This window comes from Eutrigla gurnardus, assembly GCF_963514095.1.
Source record: "Eutrigla gurnardus genome assembly, chromosome: 13".
NCBI classification, from domain to species: Eukaryota; Metazoa; Chordata; class Actinopteri; order Perciformes; family Triglidae; genus Eutrigla; species Eutrigla gurnardus.
The window spans coordinates 14,943,965-14,969,616 of record NC_139936.1 but is presented as its reverse complement, the minus strand read 5'-3'; the positions used below and the strand labels follow the sequence as shown (position 1 = coordinate 14,969,616).

At 43.6% G+C, this 25,652-nt stretch overlaps 4 protein-coding genes across 5 annotated transcripts; 2 read left to right on the top strand and 2 right to left on the bottom strand.

The window, feature by feature from the left end:
• Positions 1-1,934: 1,934 nt before the first annotated feature.
• On the bottom strand, positions 1,935-2,779 carry LOC311023109 (transcriptional and immune response regulator-like). Its single transcript, XM_084024773.1, has 2 exons — positions 2,303-2,779; positions 1,935-2,258 (listed from the first exon to the last, which is right to left on the bottom strand). Exon 1 carries the CDS (start codon positions 2,699-2,701, stop codon positions 2,399-2,401), a length of 303 nt encoding a protein of 100 aa, XP_083880899.1. The 5' UTR covers positions 2,702-2,779; the 3' UTR covers positions 1,935-2,258; positions 2,303-2,398.
• Positions 2,780-8,795: 6,016 nt separating this feature from the next.
• On the bottom strand, positions 8,796-12,056 carry fam151b (family with sequence similarity 151 member B). Its single transcript, XM_084024587.1, has 6 exons — positions 11,928-12,056; positions 11,701-11,826; positions 11,091-11,250; positions 10,799-11,016; positions 9,737-9,872; positions 8,796-9,218 (listed from the first exon to the last, which is right to left on the bottom strand). Exons 2-6 carry the CDS (start codon positions 11,819-11,821, stop codon positions 9,065-9,067), a joined length of 789 nt encoding a protein of 262 aa, XP_083880713.1. The 5' UTR covers positions 11,822-11,826; positions 11,928-12,056; the 3' UTR covers positions 8,796-9,064.
• Positions 12,057-13,279: 1,223 nt separating this feature from the next.
• On the top strand, positions 13,280-18,823 carry gtf2h2 (general transcription factor IIH, polypeptide 2). 2 transcript variants are annotated; one of them, XM_084025324.1, is made up of 15 exons: positions 13,280-13,348; positions 13,938-13,998; positions 14,620-14,697; positions 14,961-14,997; positions 15,614-15,700; positions 15,843-15,893; positions 16,410-16,464; positions 16,838-16,943; positions 17,098-17,188; positions 17,377-17,572; positions 17,778-17,841; positions 17,936-18,039; positions 18,118-18,220; positions 18,312-18,351; positions 18,647-18,823. In XM_084025324.1, the coding sequence occupies exons 2-15, from the start codon at positions 13,943-13,945 to the stop codon at positions 18,755-18,757; spliced, it is 1,179 nt and encodes a 392-aa protein (XP_083881450.1). In that variant the 5' UTR covers positions 13,280-13,348; positions 13,938-13,942; the 3' UTR covers positions 18,758-18,823. The 2 variants fall into 2 exon arrangements, with proteins under 2 accessions (XP_083881450.1, XP_083881451.1); XM_084025325.1 differs by having other exon boundaries at positions 13,328-13,348; positions 13,943-13,998.
• Positions 18,824-19,662: 839 nt separating this feature from the next.
• dhfr (dihydrofolate reductase) lies at positions 19,663-22,901 on the top strand. Its single transcript, XM_084025326.1, has 6 exons — positions 19,663-19,801; positions 20,464-20,513; positions 21,207-21,312; positions 21,742-21,865; positions 21,951-22,066; positions 22,500-22,901. Exons 1-6 carry the CDS (start codon positions 19,710-19,712, stop codon positions 22,579-22,581), a joined length of 570 nt encoding a protein of 189 aa, XP_083881452.1. The 5' UTR covers positions 19,663-19,709; the 3' UTR covers positions 22,582-22,901.
• Positions 22,902-25,652: the final 2,751 nt, after the last annotated feature.

Below are 25,652 nucleotides of genomic sequence, written 5' to 3'. Positions count from 1 at the left end.
TAGTTTGGTGGTCTCAACGTAACTATGTGGTTAAATGGTCTCAACCTTACTATGTAGTTTAATGGTCTCAACCTTACTATGTAGTTTAATGGTCTCAACCTAACTATGTTTAGTCATCTCAACCTAACTACGTAATGAGGTCATTTCAACCTTACTACGTAGTTTGGTGGTCTCAACATAACTATGTAGTTAAATGGTCTCAACCTAACTTCGTAGTTTGGTGGTCTCAACGCAACTATGTAGTTTAATGGTCTCAACCTAACTTCGTAGTTTGGTGGTCTCAACGTAACTATGTAGTTAAATGGTCTCAACCTTACTATGTAGTTTAATGGTCTCAACCTAACTATGTAGTTTAATGGTCTCAACCTAACTATGTTAAGTCATCTCATCCTAACTACGTAGTTTTGTAGTCTCAACCTAACTATGTAGTTTTGTAGTCTCAACTACGTAGTCTTCTCAACCTAACTATGTAGTTTACTCATCTCATCATAACTATGTAGTTTAGTAGTCTCAACCTAACTACGTTGTTTAGTATTCTCAACCGAATAGGTTTTGTAGGTCTTGTTTTGTGTTAACCACCTGTTTCAAACGGCGACTGTTTGTTCCAGAAAAAAGAAGTACGTTCTCGTGTAGTTGAGGTGAATAGAAATGTGATTAAGTCAGAGATAGAGTTGAAGAAAAGCAAATCTCCCTGCACAGCCACAGTTCCTCAGGTGCAGGTACGTAGCAGGAGTGCGTAAAATCAATAGAAAAAGACGGCCCCCGCACACTGATAAGACTCTGCTGCTACTTTTATTATGAACAACGCGTTTCGCTTTCAGCATCGTCAGGTTCGTCTTTTTCTATTCAGAGATAGAGTTGTTTAACCTTACTACCTCATCTACCTATACCTCAAGTTGAGTTTAAAGATTAACTTTCACACTGACTGTGAACGTCTGGGCTTGGAATGATTTATTCTGCATCAGCGCACAAACACTCCTTCTACAGTCACATGGGATTATTCAACTGACTGATACTGCAGCTTCCCATATCAGCATGTGAGCAGCGCCTCATGTCGTCATGCCCAACAAGCTGCAGGGAACTGGTTTGAGCCGGTCGAGGGACTGTCAGTGCAAGCAGATTAGCAGACGTCCTCTGTGTACGGCTGAACCTAAACCATCACACCCAGCCCCCCATGAAACACTGGAGCGACGGCTTTGAAGCGGTGTGTAGACTTTTACAGTGATGGAGGGATTATTTCTGCTCTTCTTGAGAGTGAAGAATCAGATGGTGAATCCTCCACCCATCTAAACCCTATAATGCTACTTAGACAGGCAGGCTTATCTGGAGAGCAGCGATGATTAAATAGACTCAAGCACTGTGCCGACAAAGCCGCGCAGCCCCCCCCCCCCCCAGCCCAAACTGGTTCGCACTGGCCTGATGAGGCGTAGGCTACACAGAGTTGTGAGGGAAACCCGATGACGGGTGACCACATCCTCTCATGCGTAACTCTGTCCCTGATGTCCTCTGCTGAGTCAGAGTAAACAGCAAGAGGCTACAGGCAGAAACATTTTACTGTGAAATAAATCTAGATCTCCATAACTCAGCACCCTGCAGGGTCTCATCTCAGTCTCCATCCCCCCTCAAAGACTTTCTATGGTGGCGTTAATGTTGGCCTGAAGGGTTCCCTGCTTATGGTCACAGCTGGACAGAACATCACGTGTTTCATGTCAAAAATCATGTTTAAAAAAAAAGGGATTTAATTTTGGATCAAAGCAAGCCCAGAATTAGTTTCCCTTTCTTTTTGTTTCTCGTTTGTGACATCACTAATCCTTCAACCATAATATAGCTCATCGCAATGACCCCAAATCACCTCATTTATTGACCAATAATGGAAATGACTTGTGTGAAAAAGGACAAGCAAGAGTTCAACTTTTGTATAAAAATTGAATTATTTATTCATATTTTTAAAAAAAACACAAAGATAAATAAACATCAAATAAAGTCATTGTGCGGAAATGTTTCGACATTTTCAGATGAGCAGAGAGAAGGCGGCTCCTCGTCTCCTCGGGCCCCGCGGGGCTCCGGGCTCCAGCTGCCAGGCATCCACAACATGCAGTCACGTTTCAGGGACGATGTGGGCACGACCTCCACCAGCTGCACACGGCCTCCGCCCGCTGCACTGCCCCGTCTGTCCGGAGTGGACAGCTGCAGTATGGTGTCCTCCACCGGGACTTGGTCTGTCCTCCACCGGGACTTAGTCTGTCCTCCACCGGGACCTAGTCTGTCCTCCACCGGGACTTAGTCTGTCCTCCACCAGGACGTAGCCTGTCCTCCACCTGACGCCCCTCAGGCGGACGGTGAGTCTCATTGGAGTGTTTCCACGTCGGGCTCACACACGAGCCGACACACACGACAGTCAACGTATCTGAAGCAGCTGCCGGAGCATGCCCGCGATCTGGAGGAACTTATCCTTCTTGCGCTGCTTTAGGGCCATCAGGGCCCGGGCCGTCTCCTCCGGGTCCAGGGTGTAGGAGAAGATGCTCCTCACCCGCTCCTCCGCCTTCATGTCGCCCGTTTTCTGGAAGAGCCGCATCAGCGCGTCCTGGTTTACGTCCTCGAAGATGTTGGCCACGGCCTTCTTGCGGAGCGCCGTGTCGAACTTGTTCCCGCGGACAGACGGCGTGACGCGGCGGCATTCAGAGGACCCGTAGGACGACATGGTGTCTGGTCTTTGTCCGCGGCCGTCCGACTCTGAGTACCAGCTGGTCTCCGGCTGTAGGCGCTAGTAAACAGCTCTCGGAGACCTGAACAGTTTTATAGGCCGCGGTGGGGCGTTCCCTTCCGCGGTGACGTCAGCAGTAGTCAAGCAGACCACCCTCGGCCTGCAGCACACCGACAGGCCGCTGGAGCTCCAGATCCGCATCAGTCTGGCTGATCTCCTGGTTGCTCTGAGATGTGACACGGGTCTTTCCTCCCAGCTCTCCACACATCCTTCTGCCTCCCAGTGCCTTTTATTTTGAGCGTTTCTATTACTGCTGCTTTCATGAGTGTGTTTGTCAGGGTCGTCTAAAAGGCCAAGTACGCCGTTCATACATGACAAAGTGCTTTACAGAGGCAGAGAAATACATTCAAAGACCTTAACTATTTAAGTATAGAATTCAAACAGAATACAAATAGTAAACGTGCAATTTAAAAAACATGAAACAAACAGGAAAAACATAAAGAAGAACTGAATACAATTGGACAAAATTGGGTAAAATGATGTTTCAATGAGGTTTTGTTGTTAAGTCTGTGCAGTGCACTGTGGGTAAATGTACTTGGTTACATTCCTCTCGTACAACCTAGCAATCAACAGAAAGAAAACATGTCCATAATGTATGATCATGTTTGTTATTACCACCATATCCCAGCTCATCTGAGACATTTCTGCCACTTTATAAAGCCAGAAGAAGATGAATAAACGTGTGTGATGTTAATGTAGTCAAGTCCTCGCTGGATGTTAGAACACGTTGTTTTTTACACATCACCGTTTAGACCGCCATCGGAAGTGACATTTACACTGTGATCACCTTGGGGCTTTAGCATTATTCAGTCATGTCAAAGTGTGTTTTCAGAATTACCGTACGCGATTATATCTCCCTTTTCGAGTTAGCAGTGCTAAAAATACGACGCATGTTGTTAATGAGTTGTGTTTACAAGTGGAGTTGACCCGTTGCCCATGAAGCCGGCTGATCTGTGTTGATAAGGCTGCAAGGCGTCGCCCTGTGAGGCAGCCTCCTCATAAACAACACCGATGGTGTCATGCTGCTGGAACTGCATGCTTTCCTAAAAACTGTCCTTCTACCCGGGTGAACACAGTCCTTATATGGAAAAAATAAAGACAGGAGCCATGGCCATAAGAGGTCCAGGAAGTGTGTCTTTCCCTCCAGAGGTCTGCAGACCGTTCACACTATTCTGTCTGTCTACATTCAGTCACTTTTACATCAGAGCCACAACTATCCTAGAATAATATTGGTTTCTAGGTCTGTATGTCAGAACGAAGTCTGCAGTTTCAGATCAAACATCAGATGTGATATCTTATCATCTTCATTTATCTCACATTTTCTTTCTTCCATTTATTATACAGGAAAGTTTAAACATAACATTAAATTAGAGTTTTACAGGTGGGCCCAACTCAGTTTAATAACTGGTTTCCAGCAGGTTGTTCTGCAGAACATGAAACATATTCCACAGTCATATCACATCAAGACATCACATTGACGGGACATTAGCATGGGCTAGGCAGATACAGACAAATAAAACAAACAATACAAATAGTGCAAACAATACTTGAACAATACATGAACAATCAACAATTAACCCTAACGGCAGCTTCAGTCCTTAAACCAAAGAACTCAGATAAGAAAAGGACGCAGCATGTTGAGCAATGATTCGGGACGGATGAAGTAACAGTCAGAGTTCAGCGTTATCTAAGAGAGTTGTACTGTGATTCCCTCCTCTGCATTTTGTTTATGATTGTACTGTACTTTAGGCAATAAAATGCATAATACACTGAGCGGAAGTGGAGGTGATCGGAGTGAAAGTGGGAGTGGATGTGAGGGGAGTGGAAGTGAGGTGAGGGGAGTGGGAGTGGAGGTGGAGGTGGAAGTGGAGATGAGGGGAGTGGGCGTGGAGGTGGAAGTGGAGATGAGGGGAGTGGAGGTGGAAGTGGAGATGAGGTGAGTGGGAGTGGAGGTGAGGGGAGTGGAGGTGGGAGTGGAGATGAGGGGAGTGGGAGTGGAGGTGGAAGCGGAGATGAGGGGAGTGGGAGTGGAGGTGAGGGGAGTGGGAGTGGAGGTGGAAGTGGAGATGAGGGGAGTGGGAGTGGAAGTGGAAGTGGAGATGAGGGGAGTGGGAGTGGAGGTGGAAGTGGAGATGAGGGGAGTGGGAGTGGAAGTGGAAGTGGAGATGGGGGAGTGGGAGTGGAGGTGGAAGTGGAGATGAGGGGAATGGGAGTGGAGGTGAGGGGAGTGGAGTGGAGGTTGAAGTGGAGATGGGGGAGTGGGAGTGGAGGTGGAAGTAAGGGGAGTGGGAGTGGGAGTGGAGGTGAGTGGAGGGGGAAGTGGGGATCTAAAACGGATTCAGAATGATCAGAATGATGAGGGGAGTGGAAGTGGAAGTGAGGGGAGTGGAGGGGGGATCTAAAACGGGTGCAGAATGATGAGGTTCTTTTGTTTTGTTTTTTTAAATAAAGTAATAACAAATTATTTATATATTCTATACATTAGAAAATGTGTTGTACAAATACAATTACATCCAATGCATGTGTGAAAAAATTAGCTGATAGGAAAATCTGTGAAAGTGATGCTTGTTGAAACAGTTTGACACACAAAAACACATTGAATCCCCTGTAATTGTGACATATTGAACAACAGAGCTTAGGTTATATGCGGTGTTTGCTTTTCTCCAAAGATGAACACATCGTGTTTTGGAAATGCCTCACTAGCTCTTTGCTCTTTTTGTTGTGTAATCTGCACACGTCCCAGATATCTGAGGCAATTTCAATGTTTAACACAAAGCAGAGACACTTTTATCAAGAGGATGTCCACAGTTCTAGTGAGACTTTGACCTTTGAGTTCATAGTCATATGATTCTGTCTATAAAACCCACCACAACAATACATACAATACATACAATACTGTATCATACGCCTTCAGTGGGATTATGAGGAAGAAATACATTTTGATTGCATTCATTTTGATTGAGAAGGAAATCTACTGATCCAACATCACTATTCCTGTAAAGTACAGCGATGAAAAGAACCTGTGTGCTGGAGGTTTTCTGAGGAAACAAACATTCAGGGTCAGTAAACAGAATAAAATGAGTCACCTTTACTAAAGAAAAAACATGGTAGAAGAATGGATCTCTTTTGTGGTTACAATAAGAGACTCAATGTCTAATTTGTTTGCCTTTAGTTATATTGAACTTAAATGCCAGCATTATGTATCTGAAGGCCTGCTTATGTAACATTGCAAGCATATAATCATCAGACAAACATACTCATACTGACCAAATTAAACAGCTGCCTCCTAAAGTATTCTTCTGCTTTTCTATATTTTGCTCATTTATTCCATTGAATGCTGTGAAAATGAGCATCTCTTAGTAATAGTTATGAAGCCTACATTCATGTTTTCAGGAAGGTTGGAGCGGTGCATGTTTCACAACCTGCTGGCTGAGCAACAACCAACACAATGGATCAGGCGGTAACACTCGCATGCAAAGTAGAGTTCATGTTTCCACCCCCACCCCCAACCCCCCCCCCTCCCACACACACACACACACAGGGACCAGTCTGTGCATGCAGATTAAATGACTGAGCGCTCTGAACCACCAAGGCAAGGCACCATTACATTCAACCGGTTCAATCCGGCTACGTCTGCTTCACGACTGGCTGCACCACAGGAGCCTGAGGGCAAATCTATCCACACGATGCTCCCCAGTCGGGATCCTGTACTGGGTCTAGGGGATCAGGTGGATCATATTAAGTTCACTGGTGTACATGGTGTTAGGTGGAAGAACTACGCACCCAAAGCTGCTTTGTGTTGTCTTTAGATGAGCACTGTACGTATATAACATACATGTATAACATCGTCACATCAACAGGAATCCATGTTTCAGAAGATCCCTTTGATCTCATCATCCTCTCAGTTTGCCATTAGCAAGTCAAAGTTGCTACTAATTAGCTTAACAAAGAAACAACTGACTGACATCATTGTGTGCTGTCATCCATGTTCCCATCCAACTATTGGATGGATCACCATGATCCAGCCATCATTTGGTCCAACACATTGTTTTATGACCACTCTAATGACATTCCGGTCTCGGCTAAGTCAACTTGTTGAAGAGGGTCAGTTCAATTGTTTTAGGAGATTTAGTTTCCTCCTTGTGCTCTTCTGTTGGTTGAGCAATGTATTCGCAGATAAACGTTTCTTATTATCATCAGCTGATCCTGCAGAACACAGTAAGACTCCACCCATGGTTGAGGTTACCCAGGATGCACCACTGTTTAGCGGGTGCTCAAATACTTTCCTGTCTCCATGGTGATACCATGGAGGGCAGCAGACTCAGTGGGTGGAGAGACAAGGAGGATCCTGGTGTTTGACTGAGTCACCATAGCAACGCAAGCAGTGAGTCAGTGTTGAGAGTAACTTCCTGTTGGAAGCAGAAACAGTTAGTCTGGCTTCACAACCATTATGTTGCATCTGGTATTCCTGAAGTAGGTGTGTAGGTTTGACATGATGCCACTAGAAGTTTTACACGGAATGGTTTATTACATACATAACTGTAAGTTCATATTTCCATAACATTTATTCCTCAAAGCAGGAGCCTGGTCTTCTCTCCCACTAAAAATGGCCATATGTGAGATGGTCAGTGTGCTGACCTCCAAACCGGGACCACAAAAACTGATGGGCTTTGGTCGAGCGCCAATAAAGGAAAGTGCTGGAGCCAGTCGACAGCAGGCCCATTGTTCACGAAGGCGGGAGGGCAAGGTCATAGCGGAGAACCCGGAGGGAGGAACACGCAAGTCTGAAACAAGACAAGTCATCTGTGGCAGAGTCTTGATAACTGAGACAATAGAGCTTTGATGGAATTGTCCCGCTGATTGGTCTCGCGTGTCTGGAGTTTGCTTTTAAACAAAACGCTTAATGAAGATGATGCTAAGAGGAAATGGAGGTACAGTTCCAGCAGAAACATACACCTAACAGCTGCAGAAGGCGGAGCCATCGGTGTTTGAATGTGCGCAAATGATTAATTAGATCCTGAATCTCAGATACATAAGAGATTAAACTTCATTGTTCTTCAATCCTTGTGTATGTAATGATCCATTCCCGGTAATATTGGCATGAAGTGTTTACGGTGTTGCTGGGTGCAGCGTTGTTGGGGGCGTGTCCGGTCAGTTCATCTTATTCTCCATCAGTGGATCTGATGAGGCTGCAGTTTTTTTTTTAAATCTTCTTTTCTTCTGGCGGAAAACGGTATTCAAATAAATACATCGACTGAGTTGCACTGAGGTACAAAATGCTACTATGGATCACATTTTGGTAGAGAATGCTGTTTAAACATAAACATAAGTTTTTATATAAAACAATCATGGCCTACAGTTTATTTCCAGAATGTTACTGGTATGCACTGAAACGTCTGCCAAGCCTTATTATAAGGACAGACTTAATGGACAGACTTTTTGGTATTATAATTAAACAGTAAGATACATTTCATATACCGTTCTGTACTGTATTATTCACAGTACAGTATACAGTCATATTTCAGTAAATAGTGAAGCTGTAATTTACTTTCATATATATATATATATATATTGCTACTAAATATAAAAGCTAATTTTCTGCAGGAGAGCATCTCACACTCTTTTATGGAGATTATCAGGACGAGGACATTGGCATTTAGCGCTATGACAACACAGGTACAACCGATTCTGTGGTTTCAGGACATGAATCTGACCTTCCTCAGGATCTCATTAAAGAAAAAGCTCAGGAAGATAATGGTGAATGAGGCCCAATGATTTTATCTGACTTTTGCCTGCAAAATACAACGAAATTAACTGTGAGTTAGAAGCACAGGCAGGCCCTCTACTGGACTCTATGGGTAACACACTTTGAAAATCAGGCCGTGCCTCCTCAAATACATGGCAACCCCTCAGTATATAAGCAGCACAGCTACTACACCATGTTCAGGAGCAGCAAGTTACAGAGTTACGAGTGGGCGGAGCCTGATGAATGCATGCCCTGCCGCAACATAACATTGACCCAACCAGTCTAATCTGAAATAATTTAATTTAGAAAGAAATAGAAAAAAGTGATAAAATATAAGCATCATTTGTGCAGAGAAACAGCAATACGCTCTCCTTCTCTATCTAATAAATCTCCATAATACCTGAGATTAATGTTGCAATCCCCCGGGTAGTCCAGACCCAGATTAGGAACCACTGTTCTAGGTGTTATAAACCACAGAGACAAGTTCCACTAGGGGGCGCCGTTCTGCTGTGAAGAAAGGAGAACCAGATGACTTCTCGGGATGTTGTAGACTATCAGGTTTTGTGCTGTGATGTCACACTGAGCTCCATCCTCTGAGAGTCTGGCAGGTCGAAGTAGATCCTACTGATGTCAACTTCTTCTCTGTAGGCCAGTAAGTCCTGGAGTGTGAACTTGTCGTTGTGGCCGGTCCACACGGTCAGCGTGTACCTGTGTACAACAGGAGAAAGCAAACGCATTTAATGAACCGCTCAGACGTATTTACATATTTTATGTTGGTGCAAAATAATGATACATTTAAATTGGTGGGAGGAAAAGTGACTTCTCCCAGAACTGAACTCTGCTCCTTTTGTCTTTTGGTTTATGTAGAACTGGACTCCAGGCTGACATGCGACACATGCCGTACTTTAGTGTGAGTGACTTCAAATTGATGCTCGATGATCAGCAGCAACTATCTAATCTGTGCCGCCTCCAAAATATCAAAAATTAACCTCACAAACAAGTGTGTCGAAAGGGTCGAGCTTGTCACAGGATGCCGTGAGTGCACCTACATACTCCATACGTACATATTTAGTATTTATTATTAAACAGTACCCAGGACTAAAGACGGTAGTATGTATTATTATTATAAAACATGTTGCCGCTGTACAACACGGAGGATATTAAGTGGATTTTAATTAAGCCATGTGTTGTCCAGGCTGCTGAAGCCTCCGTGTGCTGACATTCACCTGTCTGACTGCTGCAACAGCCAGGTGAGCTGGGAGAAGGACTGGGCCAGTAGAGCTGCACGTACTGGGAAGGTGACCGGATGTTCAACAGCTCTACATATCTCCTCCATCATAAGCACCATATCCCAGCTGTAACCTGAAATAGATTCAAACAAAGATCTTTAGGTTTCACTTCGATCATTTCTACCAGATGTAGCTCTTATTCCTCTGTGTAGTTATCAAAAACACACACAAAGCACTATAAGCCCCCCTGTTGGAAGGGTAAACACATGCTTGTCAGGAGTGAGCAGACCAATCCAGAGCACAAAGAGCCGTGACAGAGAGGCCTGAGTCTGTGTACACTGAGAAGGATCATCTTGTATATCTCGTAAGTACTGCGACTCATAGGAGGAGTTTTGGGAAGCGTGGGCCTGTGATGACAGACAGGTGTGAAACTTGAGTGTGTGAAAAGTGCTTTGTGTGCAGCAGTGTGAGTGACTGGATGAATCAGTCACCTCTCCCGTCTCTGTGGGCTTCAGGTACCGGCTTCTTATTATTAGCAGTCGCTGACCGACTGTTGCTTTCACGCGTTAGAATTATATTATTAGTTGTCACAAAATCGATCACGTCATGCCAGTTTCATATCAATAAGTTATGGCCGTCATTTTAACAGATCTCACTCGGCATTTGGATGACGTTACTTTGAAAAAATAAGGTGTCTCAAACAGAGTCAATAGACTTCTGTTACTTCAATGCGCATAATACATATACATTTTTCAATTTTCTGCTTCTACGAACATTCATTTTATGATGGATTCAAATTTGGAAGGCAGCTTGAATACTGGAACTAGATTCAGTAAGATGTACAAGTGGGGATTTTAGATTGAAATTGTTAGAGATAAAAGAACCAGATGACTTTTCTACATCGTCTTTTTTTAAGCTTTCAAATCTTGACCACACAATGAGTGTTTAGGGTTCAGTGCCAACAAGCACCTCGATGGTTACTGTTGGCTTTATGTGTAGTGTGTCTGTCTAGATAAGCTTCCATCAGCATGAACCCTAACCCTGTCTCTGTGTCTTCACCTGCATTGTCTGTCCCAGCGGTCCACCCTGACGTCCACCCCAGAGAGAGTACAGTGTGGCTGGGAAGAGTCGTCACAGCAGAAAGGAAAGCGTGAGGCTCCAGAGGTCTGGCTTGACCCCCCGGACCAGAGAGGATGTCTGCGTTGATCCAGACAGGACGGCTCTGCTGAGCCAGCATGTCCTCCAGCAGAAGGACAGACGGAGACACGGACTCCAGGCTGCGTGGAGAGACCGCCAGGGTTAGCATCCCTCAGAAACACATCACATAGAAGACACACGAGACGTGTCTCACCTCTTGAAGTCTAGTTTGATTCCCTTGTCATAATCCTTCACTTCTTCCAGCCACTCCTTCAGTGTGATGTCACTGTCTGTGTCCGGGGGATGCGCCATGATTGGCTCTTTGGGGTCACGACCTCTTATGATTATGTCAGCCTCAATCATATGTGTGGGTCCTTGATCAACAGAGAATTCTCCCACTTTTAATAATTAATTAGCATTTCAGCAATGTATCTTTTATTCAACCTCCAACTGAGTGTCTATGTAGCAATAAAATACAGCATGACAAAGTCTCAACAGCAAGTGGATTGATATCGGTAGGAGTAATTGCTGTAGCAGAAGTAGCAGTAGTAGTAGTAGTTGTAGTAGCAGCAGTAGTAGCAGTAGTAGCAGTAGTTGTAGTAGTAGTAGTAGTAGTAGTAGCAGTTGTAGCTGCAGTAGTGGTAGTAGAAGTAGTAGTAGAAGTAGGCCTAGTAGTAGTAGTAGCAGTAGTAGTAGCAGTAGTCGTAATAGTAGCAGCAGTAGTAGTAGTAGTAGTAGTAGTAGTAGCAGCAGCAGCAGCAGCAGTAGTAGTATTGATTAACCCCGAGTCCTGACAGGAATATGGACAGAAAGAAGAACTCCACCTGTGAGAGCCTCAGTCAGCCGGCTCCTGCTGTTGACGGCGTGCGACCATCTGAGCTCGGCAGCGTCCTTCTTCTGGATTTGACTTTGACTCAAGAAATACTCCAGCGTCTGCTGGGACATCCTGTCTGCAGAAACAAGGGCAGGCAGACATGTCTCTATGAAGACAGACGGACAGACACCTCTCTATTAAAACCGTCAGACAGACTCCACGGGAAAAAAAACGTACCGCCACTTTGACGTCACAGCAGGATTTAGTGGATTAAGTGACGTTAACATCAGAGCGAGAAGGCTAGCTATGAATGACTTCGAGGGAGCCGGCTATGTGCTGTTGCTAACAACAACTTCTTCTTCTTCTGTTTCTTGGTAGATTAATATGTTGTACTATACCGCCACCAACTGTACAGGAGTGTGTAATACCATGAACGTCATATAGAGTCTAGGCTTGTATAAATTCAAAACAAAAACAACAAAAAAGGAACACCATACCAGTATTATTAAAGGAGTCATCACCTGGTTTTATACGTATCCAGCCCCCCTTGGATCGCTTTGGATCAATTCGTAAAACTTATTAGAAAAAAAAAAAAAATGTTTAATCAAACATTGAGCTTGTTCTGACCCTTTTTCGTACCGCGATTTTATCACGCGAGATTACGCGCGAGGTTTTGACTGGTCCGGATGTGCATTGTATAATATGTAATGAGGCGCGCGTTGATTCGCCGCAGGAAGGACAGAGCCGGGGGGGCTTGCCTGCATGCAGACTCCAAAACATAATGGCGGCGCTTCGGCGATTTCAGGTAGCGGACGGGGCGGGGTTGGGTGGTGAAAGAGGGGTGGGCTTATGCAAGTAGCCGCCACGGTGACGTCACCGAAGGCGCAGAATCAAAATCTCGTGCTTTAGGAATGCACACCCTTGTGTGCTATTCCTGTTCGGAAAAAGAGCAGAAGCGAAAAAACGGCGCCACTTTCAAACTCCAGCCTTTCAGGCAAGTTTCAACTGAGGTCAAACACAGATATGCATGTTTTAACAAGAGAAATTGCGATTTCCGGGTGATGACTCCTTTAAGAAAAGTAAAAATGATATCATATTGAGTTCTCTCCTTCCATTTCCTGCCAGATTATTCTACTATCATTATATTTCCCACATGCAAAAAGTACATGTTCTACATTTACATTCTATGCATAATCCATTCCTACTATTTGTAAAGTAGCGTTCAATCTTTACAACTCCTTAACAGCTTCTGTACATTTCTCATTCCACCATGGGGCATTCATTTTCCTCTTTGGCTCATATTGTTAGAATAGCCTACTCTGGCTTGCTGCTGCAATGATACACATACTTAATTTATGATTAATTTCCTCAATACTGTATATATTTCTTCAAGTAGGCCTATTGAATTTAATTCATCTATACACGAGATAAATTCGTTCCCACATTTTAGTTAATTTAGTAAATTTATTGAGAATAGTTGGTCGTTTTAAACGTGCTTTATAAATAAAGTTTGATTTCAGTTGAGTTCAGTTCAGTTGAGTTGAACATCAGTCTTGATCCCACCAGTTGGTGGCGGTATTTCACTGTGACGCTATTATTACGCACACGAAGAAGAATCAGCCAGCTGTAGTGTCTGTTGGACCAGACCAGTATTAGAGGTAAAACCCTCGTTTATAACTAAGACAATAACTGTGTATATTCCCGAGTGAGACAGTAAGTTGTATGACACACCATAATAAAATGTTAAGTAGAAGAAAGACACCAGAAGCAGCTCGAATCAACGTTACGTTACGTAAACTACGTAAGGCTAACACAGTTTAGCTAGCTCGCTCTGTAGAGTTGAGGAAACGTTAGCTAAGATAAAGACAGCAGTAAAGACTTGAATTAACTGCAAGCTCTGAAATAACAATATGTTTATTATGGGATGGATTAGCTGAAAGACCACATCCTTTTACTTCGCCAGTAAGCGTTAGCTGTTGTTCCAACCGTATAATGTGTGTGTATCATCAACTCTCTTCTGTGTGGATGGATGGATGGACAAGTCTCTACTTTGTGGAATGTTGGAATATGGAATGTTCTAGATACATTTCTTGTCATATTTAGGTCTCCTGTTAGCACACACACGTCTCACATTCTGGTTTGAGCTCCAGACTCGTATGAGGCTTGTATTGTACTTTGTGGTCACGGGAAGCTGCATTTCTACGTATTCTTCTTCTTAATGTTGTTGCTTGAATGTGTTGTTGGCAGACCAGATGGATGAAGAACCAGAGAGAGCCAAGCGCTGGGAAGGCGGCTATGAGAGGACATGGTAAGACTGATGCATTAGTCCAGTGGTTCTCATGCCTTTTCTGTCATTCACCACTTTGGAGGGGCCCCACCTGTCTCCCATCTCCCCACCTGTCTCCCATCTCCCCACCTGTCTCCCATCTCCCCACCTGTCCCCCATCTCCCCACATTGCACGTCCCCCGGAAAAACGAATCAGGCCAAGTTTAAAATATATGGAAATAACATCAAGTTCTCAAACAAATATACCATCAAATAACACCGAGATCTGAATTTGTTGGATGCTCAGCCTCCGGGCTCATCTCCATGGGTCCTCTTCAGCAGCTGAAATCGGCAGACAGATATCAATTCATACTTAATTTGAATTGCATATTAAACCCAAAAGAAGTCTGTCTGACAACAATTAATTCCAGTAAGTAGCATACAACATAAATCAAAATGTAGCACATATGAGTATAATAAATAGTCAATACAATACCAACCTGCTGCATTAAATGATCAACTCCCATCTCCTCACAAAGAGAACAGTCGTGCTTTCAGTGCTCGGGTTTTATGAAACTGACCACGTTCACAACCTCCGTCAAAACCTCCTTTAGTTGTCCAGGACTGTGGCGAACGCTGTGTAATGTCTGTGTTCTCCCACAGGGAGGTGCTGAAGGAGGACGAGTCCGGCTCATTGAAAGCCACAGTCGAAGAGATCCTGTTCCAGTCTAAAAGGAAAAGGTGTGCGTGTCTGTGTGTGTGTGTGTGTGTGTGTGTGTGTGTGTGTGTGTGTCTGTGTGTCTGTGTGTGTGTGTGTGTCTTTCGACACTTCCTTTCTGTTATGAATTCAATTAGACCTCCACAATTGTACTACTAAATGTCTTAGGAACATTTTCCTCTTGCTGCTGTGTATATTTTAGAAATGTTTAATCCTGAGAAGAATTCCCTCAATTGTCCTAAAGGTTGAGCTCCTCCAAACTTAAGGTGGTCTGTTTCCTTTGTAGGGTAGTAGAGAGCCATGGACAAGTGAGGCTTGGAATGGTGAGTGACTCATCTGGATGCTCTACAGCCCGTCTCTCAGATCTTATCCTAAAATTGTATAAAACACAATTGTTTCCATTGATTTGATGGACTTATTTTGATCTTGTGTTTACTGTTAATGTAAGTCATGAATGGCAGAAGCAGCTTGCAGTGACTTATGTGACTTATGACTTCTGAGTATAAAAAAAATATAATAATTTCAAGGCACCGATAAATGGGCCTGCATTTATATAGTGCTTTTCTAGCAACTCAAGGAGCTTCACACTACAATCAGTCACTTTTACCCATTCATACACTGATGGCAGAGGAGCAGTCTGCACATCAGGAGCTAACTCATTCATACACATTCACTCGCCGGGATTCGAACCTCCAGGACGACTCGCTCTACCTCTGAGCTGCCCCCGCCCTGATACCATGTAAGCTGACTGGATTCAGGTTCCCCTGCTGCTGAATGCCGAGGTCTAAGTGCTCGGTTGGGATCAGAACAGTGGACGCACTCGGTGTTAGTGTAACGTAAAGTGCCATATTGGGCTTAGTGTATTATGCTGTTATATATATTAGTAAAATAAACTGTATGTGTAGAATGCATCCTCATCAAATACTTGTTGTGCTCTAGATGCGTCACCTCCATGTGGTGATTGACTGCTCACGTAGTATGGAAGACAAAGACCTGAAACCGAACCGCCTCACCTCTACTCTCAAGGTAAACCCTGCAGTAGACCCATGACACGGTCCACCAGCAGACCCATGACACGGTCCACAAGCAGACCCATGACACGGTCCACCAGCAGCCAAACACCACCATGGGCTGGAATTCACTGGCTTCTTTCTCCTTTTCCCTTCAGCTGATGGAAATGTTTGTCGATGAATACTTTGACCAAAACCCCATCAGTCAGGTATGTTTATACCATCATGAGTTGTGTGCATGTTACCACTGAACTCTATTGAGACTTGACATTTAAATTCCTTGTTGAGTTTAGGTGAGTTTATATGAGATGAGCCTGTATGTGGAGACCATCATGTTGGAAGTACACAGGAATCAAAAGGTTCCCGACCCCAACTTCTGTTGGCCGACCTCATTACAAATGTTAAATGCTCCATAAACGATCATTACTTGTTGCCCTAGATGATTGAACTGCTCTTTGAGGAAAGTGTCAAGAACATGTTCTCATGTTATTTCGTCCTCTCCCTGAATATTCTCTTTTTTAAGGGGATGAAAGTAGATGATGAAACTTGGACAGCATAGCTGAGAGTTATGAGAGTTTTCTGTCCTGATTCAGTGATTGAAGAAAACTACATCGACACCACAAATCACAAACAATAGCTTCTTCTTCTACAATGATACGATGTCTGCAGACGGGTTTGAAAGGCTTTTTCAGTGTCTGACAGAACAACGTGTTGTGTGTCTTCAGCTGGGCATCATCACCACCAACAATAAAAGGGCTGAGAAGCTGACTGACCTGGCAGGTGAGGAACACGTGAGCTGCTCATGTTAGACTCCACGTAATGCTCAAAGAAGTTTAGCCAACAGAATAGTGGAAGTGTTTTATCGTGTTTGCCGTTTTAGGATTTCTCATTCAAACTGGTAGAAAATGTCCCTTTTCTGCTCGTGAAGCCACAGAGAAATCATGTGTCAGCGTCTTTTTAAACAGCAACACTGGGTTTACAGGAAGTTACAGTCTTCGGTGTTAGACTAGAACATTGTGTGTTCAGACCAACCTCCAGTCGGTGACGTGAACCTGTGGAGCCAGACCGCTGGTAGACTTGAGTCTGTGGGCGGGCCTAATATTAACAACAGTGCCTTGTTGTAACTTGATGCATTGTCTTGTTTCACCACCAGGAAATCCCAAGAAGCACATTGCTGCTCTGAAGAAAGCAGTCGACACAGTGTGTGTAGGAGAGCCGTCCCTGTACAACTCTCTCAACCTGGCCATCCAGACCCTCAAGTAGGTTCTGCACTGTTGTATGGTCGTTGTTGTGGTCTCTCTCTCTCTCTCTCTCTCTCTCTCTCTCTCTCTCTCTCTCTCTCTCTCTCATTCTGCACCACATAAATGTTCTAGATTCTGTAATATTAATGGATGTCTCTGTTTCTGTATGAAGGCACATGCCTGGACATACGAGCCGGGAGATCCTGATCATCCTCAGCAGCCTGACTACATGTGACCCAGCCAACATCTGTGAGCTGATTAAGGTGAAGTCACACAGTCTGTGGCTGGTTGGGAACTCTCGGAGGAAGGTTCTCAGTGTCAGCCATGATGAGAGCTGTTAGAGTCCGCTAAATGTAAAGGAGCTTCACTGCTTCCTTTCATGTCTCCTCTAGGAAACACCGGACCTTCCTTTACCAAAGGAAAGGAGATAACTGTGTTGCTCCTCTTTCAGACCCTGAAGTCTCTGAAGGTCAGGGTGTCTGTGATTGGCCTATCAGCAGAGGTCAGGGTGTGTACAGTACTGACCAAGGAGACGGGCGGCTCATACCACGTCATCCTGGACGAGAGTCACTTCAAAGAGCTGCTGATGCTGCATGTCAACCCTCCTGCAGCCTCTTCCTCGTCTGAGTGCTCCTTAATACGGATGGGTTAGTATTCTGTTTCCTGTTCCTTCATCTTTGGTAAAGAATCCGTTCACCTCAGGGTTCAAGAAAACACGTCATTCCCTTTGAATAATTAATTTCAATAAAGATTCGGGTTTGGAACAAAGCACTTTTAAACACCAACAACAGAGACAGAACATGAATGAAATGTATTACTATAAAAGCTTCTCGGGTGTATTTGTCTGCTCAGGTTTCCCTCAGCACATCATCGCCTCTCTGACGGACCAGGATGCCAAGCCCTCATTCAGCATGTGGTGAGTTGAGCCGTGTGACCGTGGTGGTGCCGCGGTGGTGCAGACTTCTGTGCACTAACTTAAATGTTCTTCCTGCTGCTCTGTGTGTCTCCAGTCACCTGGACAGCAGCAGTGGCGGCGGTCTGTCTCTGGGAGGATACTTCTGCCCACAGTGCCACGCCAAGTACACGGAGCTTCCTGTGGAGTGTAAAGTCTGCGGTATGTATCCATGTTGGTCAGCCGCTCCAAAGAAACCAATAGATGTGGTGTAGCTTTAACAGGTATGTTGACTCCCAGGTTTGACTCTGGTGTCGGCACCTCATCTGGCCAGATCCTTCCACCACCTGTTCCCCCTCCAAGCCTTTCTAGAGAGTCCTGTGGAGGCGCTCCAAGAACACAGGTGTGTCCACCGTGATGCGTTCACACACTCACTCGTTACCTCGGCAACACCGTGTGTGTGTGTCTCTAAAGCGCTTGTTATGTGGTTTCAGGTTCTGTGAAGCCTGTCAAGGAGAGCTGAAGGATAAAAGTGTGAGTACTTTTCACAGTCGCACAGAACACGTTCTGCCTCATTTTTGAAAACATCACACAAATTAGATTTATGATCCTTTTATGCGATGGCAACAGTAGAGACGTGACAGGAAAATGAGGCAGGTCACTGTGCTGCTCAGGTGTGGTCCTGAACGCCGTGGCCCCCCTGATCCTCATCCTATTTAAATTCAGAGTCCCTATAGGACCTGTAGATCTCTTGGCTGGTTATAAAAGATCTTTCTATTCTTCTTCATACTGGGTGTAAACAGTGTGTACTTGTGTGTTCTCTCTGTAGATGTTCAGCTGTCCGTCATGTGGCGGCGTGTTCTGTGTGGACTGTGATGTCTTCATCCATGACTCGCTGCACTGCTGCCCCTGCTGCATTCACAGTCAGAGCGCTGCCTGACCCCCCCCCCCCCCCCCCCCTACAGGAACACACCGCCATTTCTTTCTACACTGTTCTGATTGTGACAAAGCATTTACAATAAAACAAACTTTTTTGTACTTTAACCAGTTTCAAAGCAGAGCTTTATTCTACTTTCAAATGCCATCTCTTGCATTTGTTTGCAAACCTTTAGATTTCGATGCAGACAATGTGCTTCAACTCCATGTTGATTTACAGGTCAAAAGGTGCACATTCTTTTATTTGCTGATTCTGAGGAGGATTATTCAATTGTTTTTCGAGATGAAGAAGAATTTCTACATTTTTCTTTGAGAATGAATTAAACATGGAGATATGTAGTTTTCACATGTAGAAACAAGGCAAAGCTAAGTGAATCATAACAGAAGCCATATGCTCGAGTTCATGTTTAATATCACCTCTTCTGCTTCAACATCATCTAGAACGCATGCACTATACCTGCACTATACCTACGGGCGTGTTCTGAAAACTACAGACAGCCTAACAGATCTAACAGGATGTGAATTTTTCTCCAACTTCCTATGAATTCTGAGGGCTGCTGGAAACTGTCCAACCAGAGGGATTTAATATAATATCAGCACTTAATGGTGGAACACACAAAATAGCAATGGAGACTCTTCTAGGAAAGACACAAAAAACACAAAGCCTACTAATTCATTCCTTAAAAGTTGCAGATCACTTAGTTTAATTTACGTTATTTAGTTCGGTACAATATTAGTGTTAATATTATTATTTTGTCTGAAATTGTATTCTTATTATTATTAGTGCTTTTGTTTGTTTATTTTATTGTATTTGCTGCTCCACACTCCAATCCAGTAGGTGGCGGTAATGCGCCTGTAAACTGGTTTGCAGCCGCCATTAAAAACCCAAAAGAAGACTGTCCGGCAGGACCGTCACTCTAGTCTCCGCCTCCTCCTGCTGCCGCGGTGATTAAACCATGGCCCGCGTCCTGAACGCAATCGTGGCGGCGTGTCCGGATCGGGGGATCGGGTGGAACGGGAACCTGCCTTGGCATCCTGTCAGACTCAAGTAAGTCCCGGATGGTGGAGTCTCCTCAAGAGCCCGGTGAAGCACGCGTATAAACAGAATGACGAGCACGAGACACTGAAGCTCGCGAAACGGGCTCCAAGCAGTCACGTGGTTCACGTAGTTCCAAACATTCCCGCCCATTCTTCGAATATTCTTTCTTTTTTCCCCTTGTTTTGTTTTGCTTAGAAAGGTTCCTAACTAGTATTCCATCAAGCACTATAAAGCTTTTTAGAAATACTATCAGACGTCCACTTACTTCCGTCCTCCTCCCCAAAATGTGTTTCTCTCAACATCTTAAAAATAATAAAAACGTGCCTTGTTTCAGAAAGAATAAATTGTATCTGTTCCACCTGTTACGTCATACTGGAACAGATTTGTAAATGACATTGACTTGAAAAGAGTCTGGATGATTCCTCAAAAATACCTGATCATGAAGGAAGTGTCACTTATTATTGTGTCAATTATTCACAGGTGTAAGAGATACATAATGGAACTAACGTTAGCTGTTATAAGTTAAATAAAAGATTCACAAGAGATCGGCTCATGTGTTAAAATGTCATAAACTTGAATGGGCTTCAATGTTGGAGCTATCTTTGGGATCAACTGGGAACAGTACTTGCATTAACTTTGTCAACAGTTAAATATATGTTCTTCTTTTCTAGTAACGAATTCAAACATTTCCGCCGGATGACAGCGACGCCGTCTCTGAAAGGTAACTTAGATTTTAATATTTTACACAACAATATAGTTGTTAATAACTACAGCAACATTTCTCTTCAAACTGCAACATACAACACAACACCAAGAAGTGAATAGTTGTAATATTTGTTAGTAACTAGGAATTGGAAGGTCAGTTACTAATAAATGAAGTCTTAATGGTGTAGGCTATATCCCATATTCCTGTAGCAGGACAGACTTTATATGAGGGAGGACTCTTTAATCGGCCCTCCCACAGACACTGACTGGAGTGTGTCTGTGATGAAGGAAATGATGGAATGCATGTAATCTTTTCCACGATTATATTTAATGCATCCCCATATTAAGTGCTATTGATGCAAATGAAGACTTTAGCATAAAATAGTACAAACTTCAAGGCTTGTTTTCATCAGTCAGGTCACTGAATAAGCTGAATAATAACTGTTGCTCTCAAACCTAAAACCATGTGTGTGCTCTAAGGGACGCTTGGCTTTTAGTTGCTGCGAGCGCGGGTCGGAGCTCTACCTGTCTGTCTGCAGCGCTGCTGGGTGAAGCAGGTCTACCTGTCTGTCTGCAGCGCTGCTGGGTGGAGCAGCTTAAAAATAAAGCATAATAAATATTACAATGAAAGAAATTATGAAACCAGCCATCACTAATGTAACTGGAAATGTAACTCCAAATGATGAACTCAAAGCTTTGTGTGCTGCAGATAAGCAGAATGTGGTGATCATGGGCCGAAAAACCTGGTTTTCCATCCCGGAGAAGAACAGACCTCTGAACAACCGGATCAACATCGTCCTCAGCAGGGAGTACAAGTAGGTGCAACACGCTGGATGCAATCTGCAACATGCATAAAGGTCTTTACATTTTCCCAGATTGTTGCTCAGTTTGTCAACTTTTATTGACAAATAACTTTTATTGTTAATCCTAATTTTTGCTGTGTGCCATTCATATTTCAACAACAGTTTTCATCAGTATTTACTTTTAGAAAACATTTTATATATTTTTTAGTAAATAGGACCTCTGATGAATGCACCTTGTAGAAGTCAAAAATCAGGACAAGGATGTGGATTAGTTAGGGATGCGCCGATCCGATTCTTGGCATTGGAATCTGTATCGGATATCGTATAGTTTGGGTGAACTACGTTGCTCAGCAACCTTGATCCAGGGCCCAAGGTGCTAAAGTAACATGTCACTTTGCAAGAACTGTTGTTGTACTGATATAAGTGCCTGTTCTCCTCCAGAGAGCCGCCTGCAGGAGCACACCACCTTGCTCCAGACTTCAACTCGGCTCTCAGGCTGGTCGACACAGAGCTGAGGGAACAGGTGGACCAGGTCTGGGTTATAGGGGGCAGCTCTCTCTACAAGGTACTTCATGGAACACCCAGGGTGCTCAAGGCTCTCAAGTAATGGGGTGTTTTAAAATCAGTAAAAATGTTTTATGTATACCCAGGAAGTGATGGAGAGTCCAGGGACCAGGAGACTGTTTGTCACACAAATCCTGAAGCAGTTCGAGTGTGACACCTTCCTCCCTGAAATCAGTCCAGACACATATCGTCTCCTCCCAGAGTAAGTACATTTTGTTGATAATTCATGTTGATTCCAACTTCTGACTAATAATCCCTCATTGGATAGCAGAACTAGCAGAACGTATGTACGTCAAAGTTGAAGCAGATTGTTGGTCCGTAAACAGCGATGCATGTTTACAGTCCTAATTTTTCTGTTCACTTTTGTTTTCTCGTCCAAAAAGGTTTCAGTGACCTGGGGAAATAATCCCCATGTTGTAATGAACTTAAATTCAGTTGATTCAGTTCACATTATAAAACCTCTTTTACTCTGCAGTTTTTCAAAAGCAAATCGAAACACTTAAAAATCCCCGTCTAAAACCAAATGGGGTTTTTGTTCAGTAAATGTTACTGACAGCTGTTGGCTGTCCTGCATTTTAAACGATAAACCAAGACTGCCCTTAAACCTTTTTAATAATACTAACCTTCTTCTGCAGGTTTCCGGGAGTACCACAAGAGCTACAGGAGGAGAATGGTATCCAGTACAGATTTGAAGTCTATGAGAGCATCGAACAATGAAGTGATATTAAAAAAATAAAACCAGAACAATCTAAATCCTCAACTTTATTTTTAGTTATTGAAAGGTGTGGTAATCTCTAAAACACCTGTACTGTATTTTTTTTATTTTTTTTAAAGGCTTCATCCCAAACATGGCTGTTGTAGGAGAAACTGGATTTGTCCTCAAAAACCTCTGACACTAAACCAAATTAACGATGAAGCCGGATCGGGTTGTTATGTTTGCCGATGCTCTTCCTTAACTACTATATTCTTTCTTTAAATTGGAACATTGAAAGTGGAAGGAATCACTTCTTGGATTAAATAAACTGAAATTGATTTTATATATACACATTTATTATTCTGGCCCCCCTTTTCTGTTAAACGCCACGAGAATCAGATATGGAAAACCAGATGGGAGTCGTAAACCTAAGCTGAATATTGCTAAATTAATTCTTACTTTTCTGAACCAAACAGAAAATACAGTGAACTATGCATGTAATAACAGTCTAAAGACATGAATAGGTAACTCACCTTTTCTTATAAACTGGTGTAAGGCATGTCTCTGTGGGATAAATATAGTAAAGATAGGAAGTTGATAAGTAATATCTTGTTTCTTGGAGAAATACTGCCATCATGTGGCCAGAGGTAACATTCACTCATTAATCTTTCAGTATAACCAGGTTAAATATGTTTTATATTTTTATTTACCAAACTTGTTTTGGCTAAATTGACAGTTTTGCATTTTTGTGTGTCAAATCATATTTCCTTATAACTCAAACGAGTAGTAGTGAGTAATGCTAAGTAAACAGAAATATCTAAACTTAGGTTTTCATTTGTTTTGTTGTTGTTGTTGTTTTGTGTGATGATGTTGTATAACGTCATGTAAAGAGCCCGTTTCTGACCATAGTGCCCCCCCCCCCCCCCCCCTCCTTCCCTCTTATCTTTTTGTCATCTTGTTTTGTCCGTATTTTCCTCTTTGTTGTTTTATTGTAGGTATATTGATAATTCGCTTTTTGGCAGCACCTCAGTATCAGGACCTCCGTATCAGGACTTCGGTTTCAGGGCCTCGGTATGAAACCTGTTCAGCTGTCGTGGACAGAGTTGATTTCATAGGCACACAGAACAATTTTGGATTGAGTTTATACCATACACTCCCAACTATTGCCAAATTGTTTATCATTTACTCGCCTTTCACAAGTTCTTTTTATTTGCTCTTTTACAACCCAAACACATCCAGCTGTTATGAAAGAACATTTTCTCACTCTTACTTTGAAGATGATAACACTTCTGCCTGACTGCTGATTTGAAGTCAATCATTATATGAGCGTCATGGCTTTTTCAAGAAATCATGAAGATAGTGCTGTCTGGTTTTTCAGCATGTTTCCATGTTGGACATTATCCTCTTTGTAGTTGGTCTACATGTTTTGTTTCCGACCCACTGTGTTGTTTCCAGATTTCTCCCTCAAGTCTGTTCAGGCAGTGTTTTTTCTCCACTAGGTGGCGCTGTAACTCTTGCTCCTGGTGATTTTGGGACTCTGAAATTCATTGACTATGAATATCCTCACCCTGTTCTAGTCCTGGCCCTGTTCTAGTCCTGATCCTGTTCTAGTCCTGACCCTGTTCTAGTCCTGACCCTGTTCTAGTCCTGGCCCTGTTCTAGTCCTGGCCCTGTTCTACTCCTGATCCTGTTCTAGTCCTGGCCCCGTTCTAGTCCTGACCCTGTTCTAGTCCTGACCCTGTTCTAGTCCTGGCCCTGTTCTAGTCCTGGCCCTGTTCTACTCCTGATCCTATTCTAGTCCTGGCCCTGTTCTAGTCCTGGCCCTGTTCTGCTCCTGATCCTTTTCTAGTCTTGGCACTGTTCTAGTCCTGGCCCTGTTCTAGTCCTGACCCTGTTCTACTCCTGATCCTGTTCTAGTCCTTGCCCCGTTCTAGTCCTGACCCTGTTCTAGTCCTGGCCCTGTTCTACTCCTGATCCTGTTCTAGTCCTTGCCCCGTTCTAGTCCTGGCCCTGTTCTAGTCCTGGCCCTGTTCTAGTCCTGACCCTGTTCTACTCCTGATCCTGTTCTAGTCCTGGCCCCGTTCTAGTCCTGACCCCGTTCTACTCCTGATCCTGTTCTAGTCCTGGCCCTGTTCTAGTCCTGGCCCTGTTCTAGTCCTGCTCTTTGTGGAAAGGGTCCTGAGATAACTGCTGTTGTGATATGACACTATAAATATAATTGAATATTACATTATATTATATCATTAATATCATTTTAAAATGATTGCCATTCCCATTTGCTGATATTGGGCGTGACCCCAATTCTCAGCAATGATTCTGATTCTTTTTTTCTCCACTTTTGGTTTGTACATTCAAACAAATCAGGGAACCAAACTCATAAAAATCCTTAATTAGAGGCCATGATGAAAAAGAGGGGAAGAGAGTGAGATGAAGGCTTCCTTCTCCTTCTGGCTGCAGGAGAGAGTGTGCCGGAGTCCACTGGTCCTAGTGAGTTGGTGTTCGGGACACCGTGAAGGTGGTTAACTTCAGTTGCTCAGAGAGAGTTTTTAATGTGTATATGTGTTCGATTATGTGAGCAACTCAGGGAGAGGTTTTACAAAGCATGTGAAACTGGACGCAGGAGTTTCAGCTTTGTAACCCAGGGGAAGATGTTATAAGAAATCTGTTACAAGAGATTTCCAGGTTGGGGTGCTGGCCCTTCTCCAAGTCTCCACTTCTGCCTTCCAGGCCACGTTTTGTGGCCCATATGTGATTCAGTAGAGGTCAGGTGAACCAGATTATATTGTTGGTACCCTGAATCCCCCTGAATCATGCTTCAGCCTGCTCATCAGATCTCCGATAAGGAAACCAATGGGCTGAACAATCCAAGCCTAAAACTTGTCCTATTATGTAATGCTGACAGTGTAGCAGGTTGCATTGTGGGAGGTGATATGACGCCCGCTTGCCTTTAAAACCCTATGGAAGACGACCGTGGTGAGGGACAAGGAGTCAAGACTGCAGGTAAGACTTCGCTCACTGCTTTGCTGTAATTTGAGTTTTCCCTTTTCATTTCTTCAAACTAATCTATGGCTGTGGGTCATTTTCTGCCTGCATG

Excerpts from the sequence above, each read along its gene's own strand:
- fam151b (XM_084024587.1), bottom strand. The coding sequence starts at position 11,821 with ATGTCCCAGCAGACGCTGGAGTATTTCTTGAGTCAAAGTCAAATCCAG. Across the intron at positions 11,017-11,090 it reads ATCAAACTAGACTTCAAGAG|CCTGGAGTCCGTGTCTCCGT; the intron begins GTGAGACACGTC and ends CTCTCCACGCAG. Across the intron at positions 9,873-10,798 it reads CGCTGGGACAGACAATGCAG|GTTACAGCTGGGATATGGTG; the intron begins GTGAAGACACAG and ends AATCTATTTCAG.
- LOC311023109 (XM_084024773.1), bottom strand. The coding sequence starts at position 2,701 with ATGTCGTCCTACGGGTCCTCTGAATGCCGCCGCGTCACGCCGTCTGTC.
- dhfr (XM_084025326.1), top strand. The coding sequence starts at position 19,710 with ATGGCCCGCGTCCTGAACGCAATCGTGGCGGCGTGTCCGGATCGGGGG. Across the intron at positions 21,866-21,950 it reads GGGGCAGCTCTCTCTACAAG|GAAGTGATGGAGAGTCCAGG; the intron begins GTACTTCATGGA and ends ATGTATACCCAG. Across the intron at positions 22,067-22,499 it reads ACATATCGTCTCCTCCCAGA|GTTTCCGGGAGTACCACAAG; the intron begins GTAAGTACATTT and ends CTTCTTCTGCAG.
- gtf2h2 (XM_084025324.1), top strand. The coding sequence starts at position 13,943 with ATGGATGAAGAACCAGAGAGAGCCAAGCGCTGGGAAGGCGGCTATGAG. Across the intron at positions 13,999-14,619 it reads GGCGGCTATGAGAGGACATG|GGAGGTGCTGAAGGAGGACG; the intron begins GTAAGACTGATG and ends GTTCTCCCACAG. Across the intron at positions 15,701-15,842 it reads GCCTCACCTCTACTCTCAAG|CTGATGGAAATGTTTGTCGA; the intron begins GTAAACCCTGCA and ends TTTTCCCTTCAG.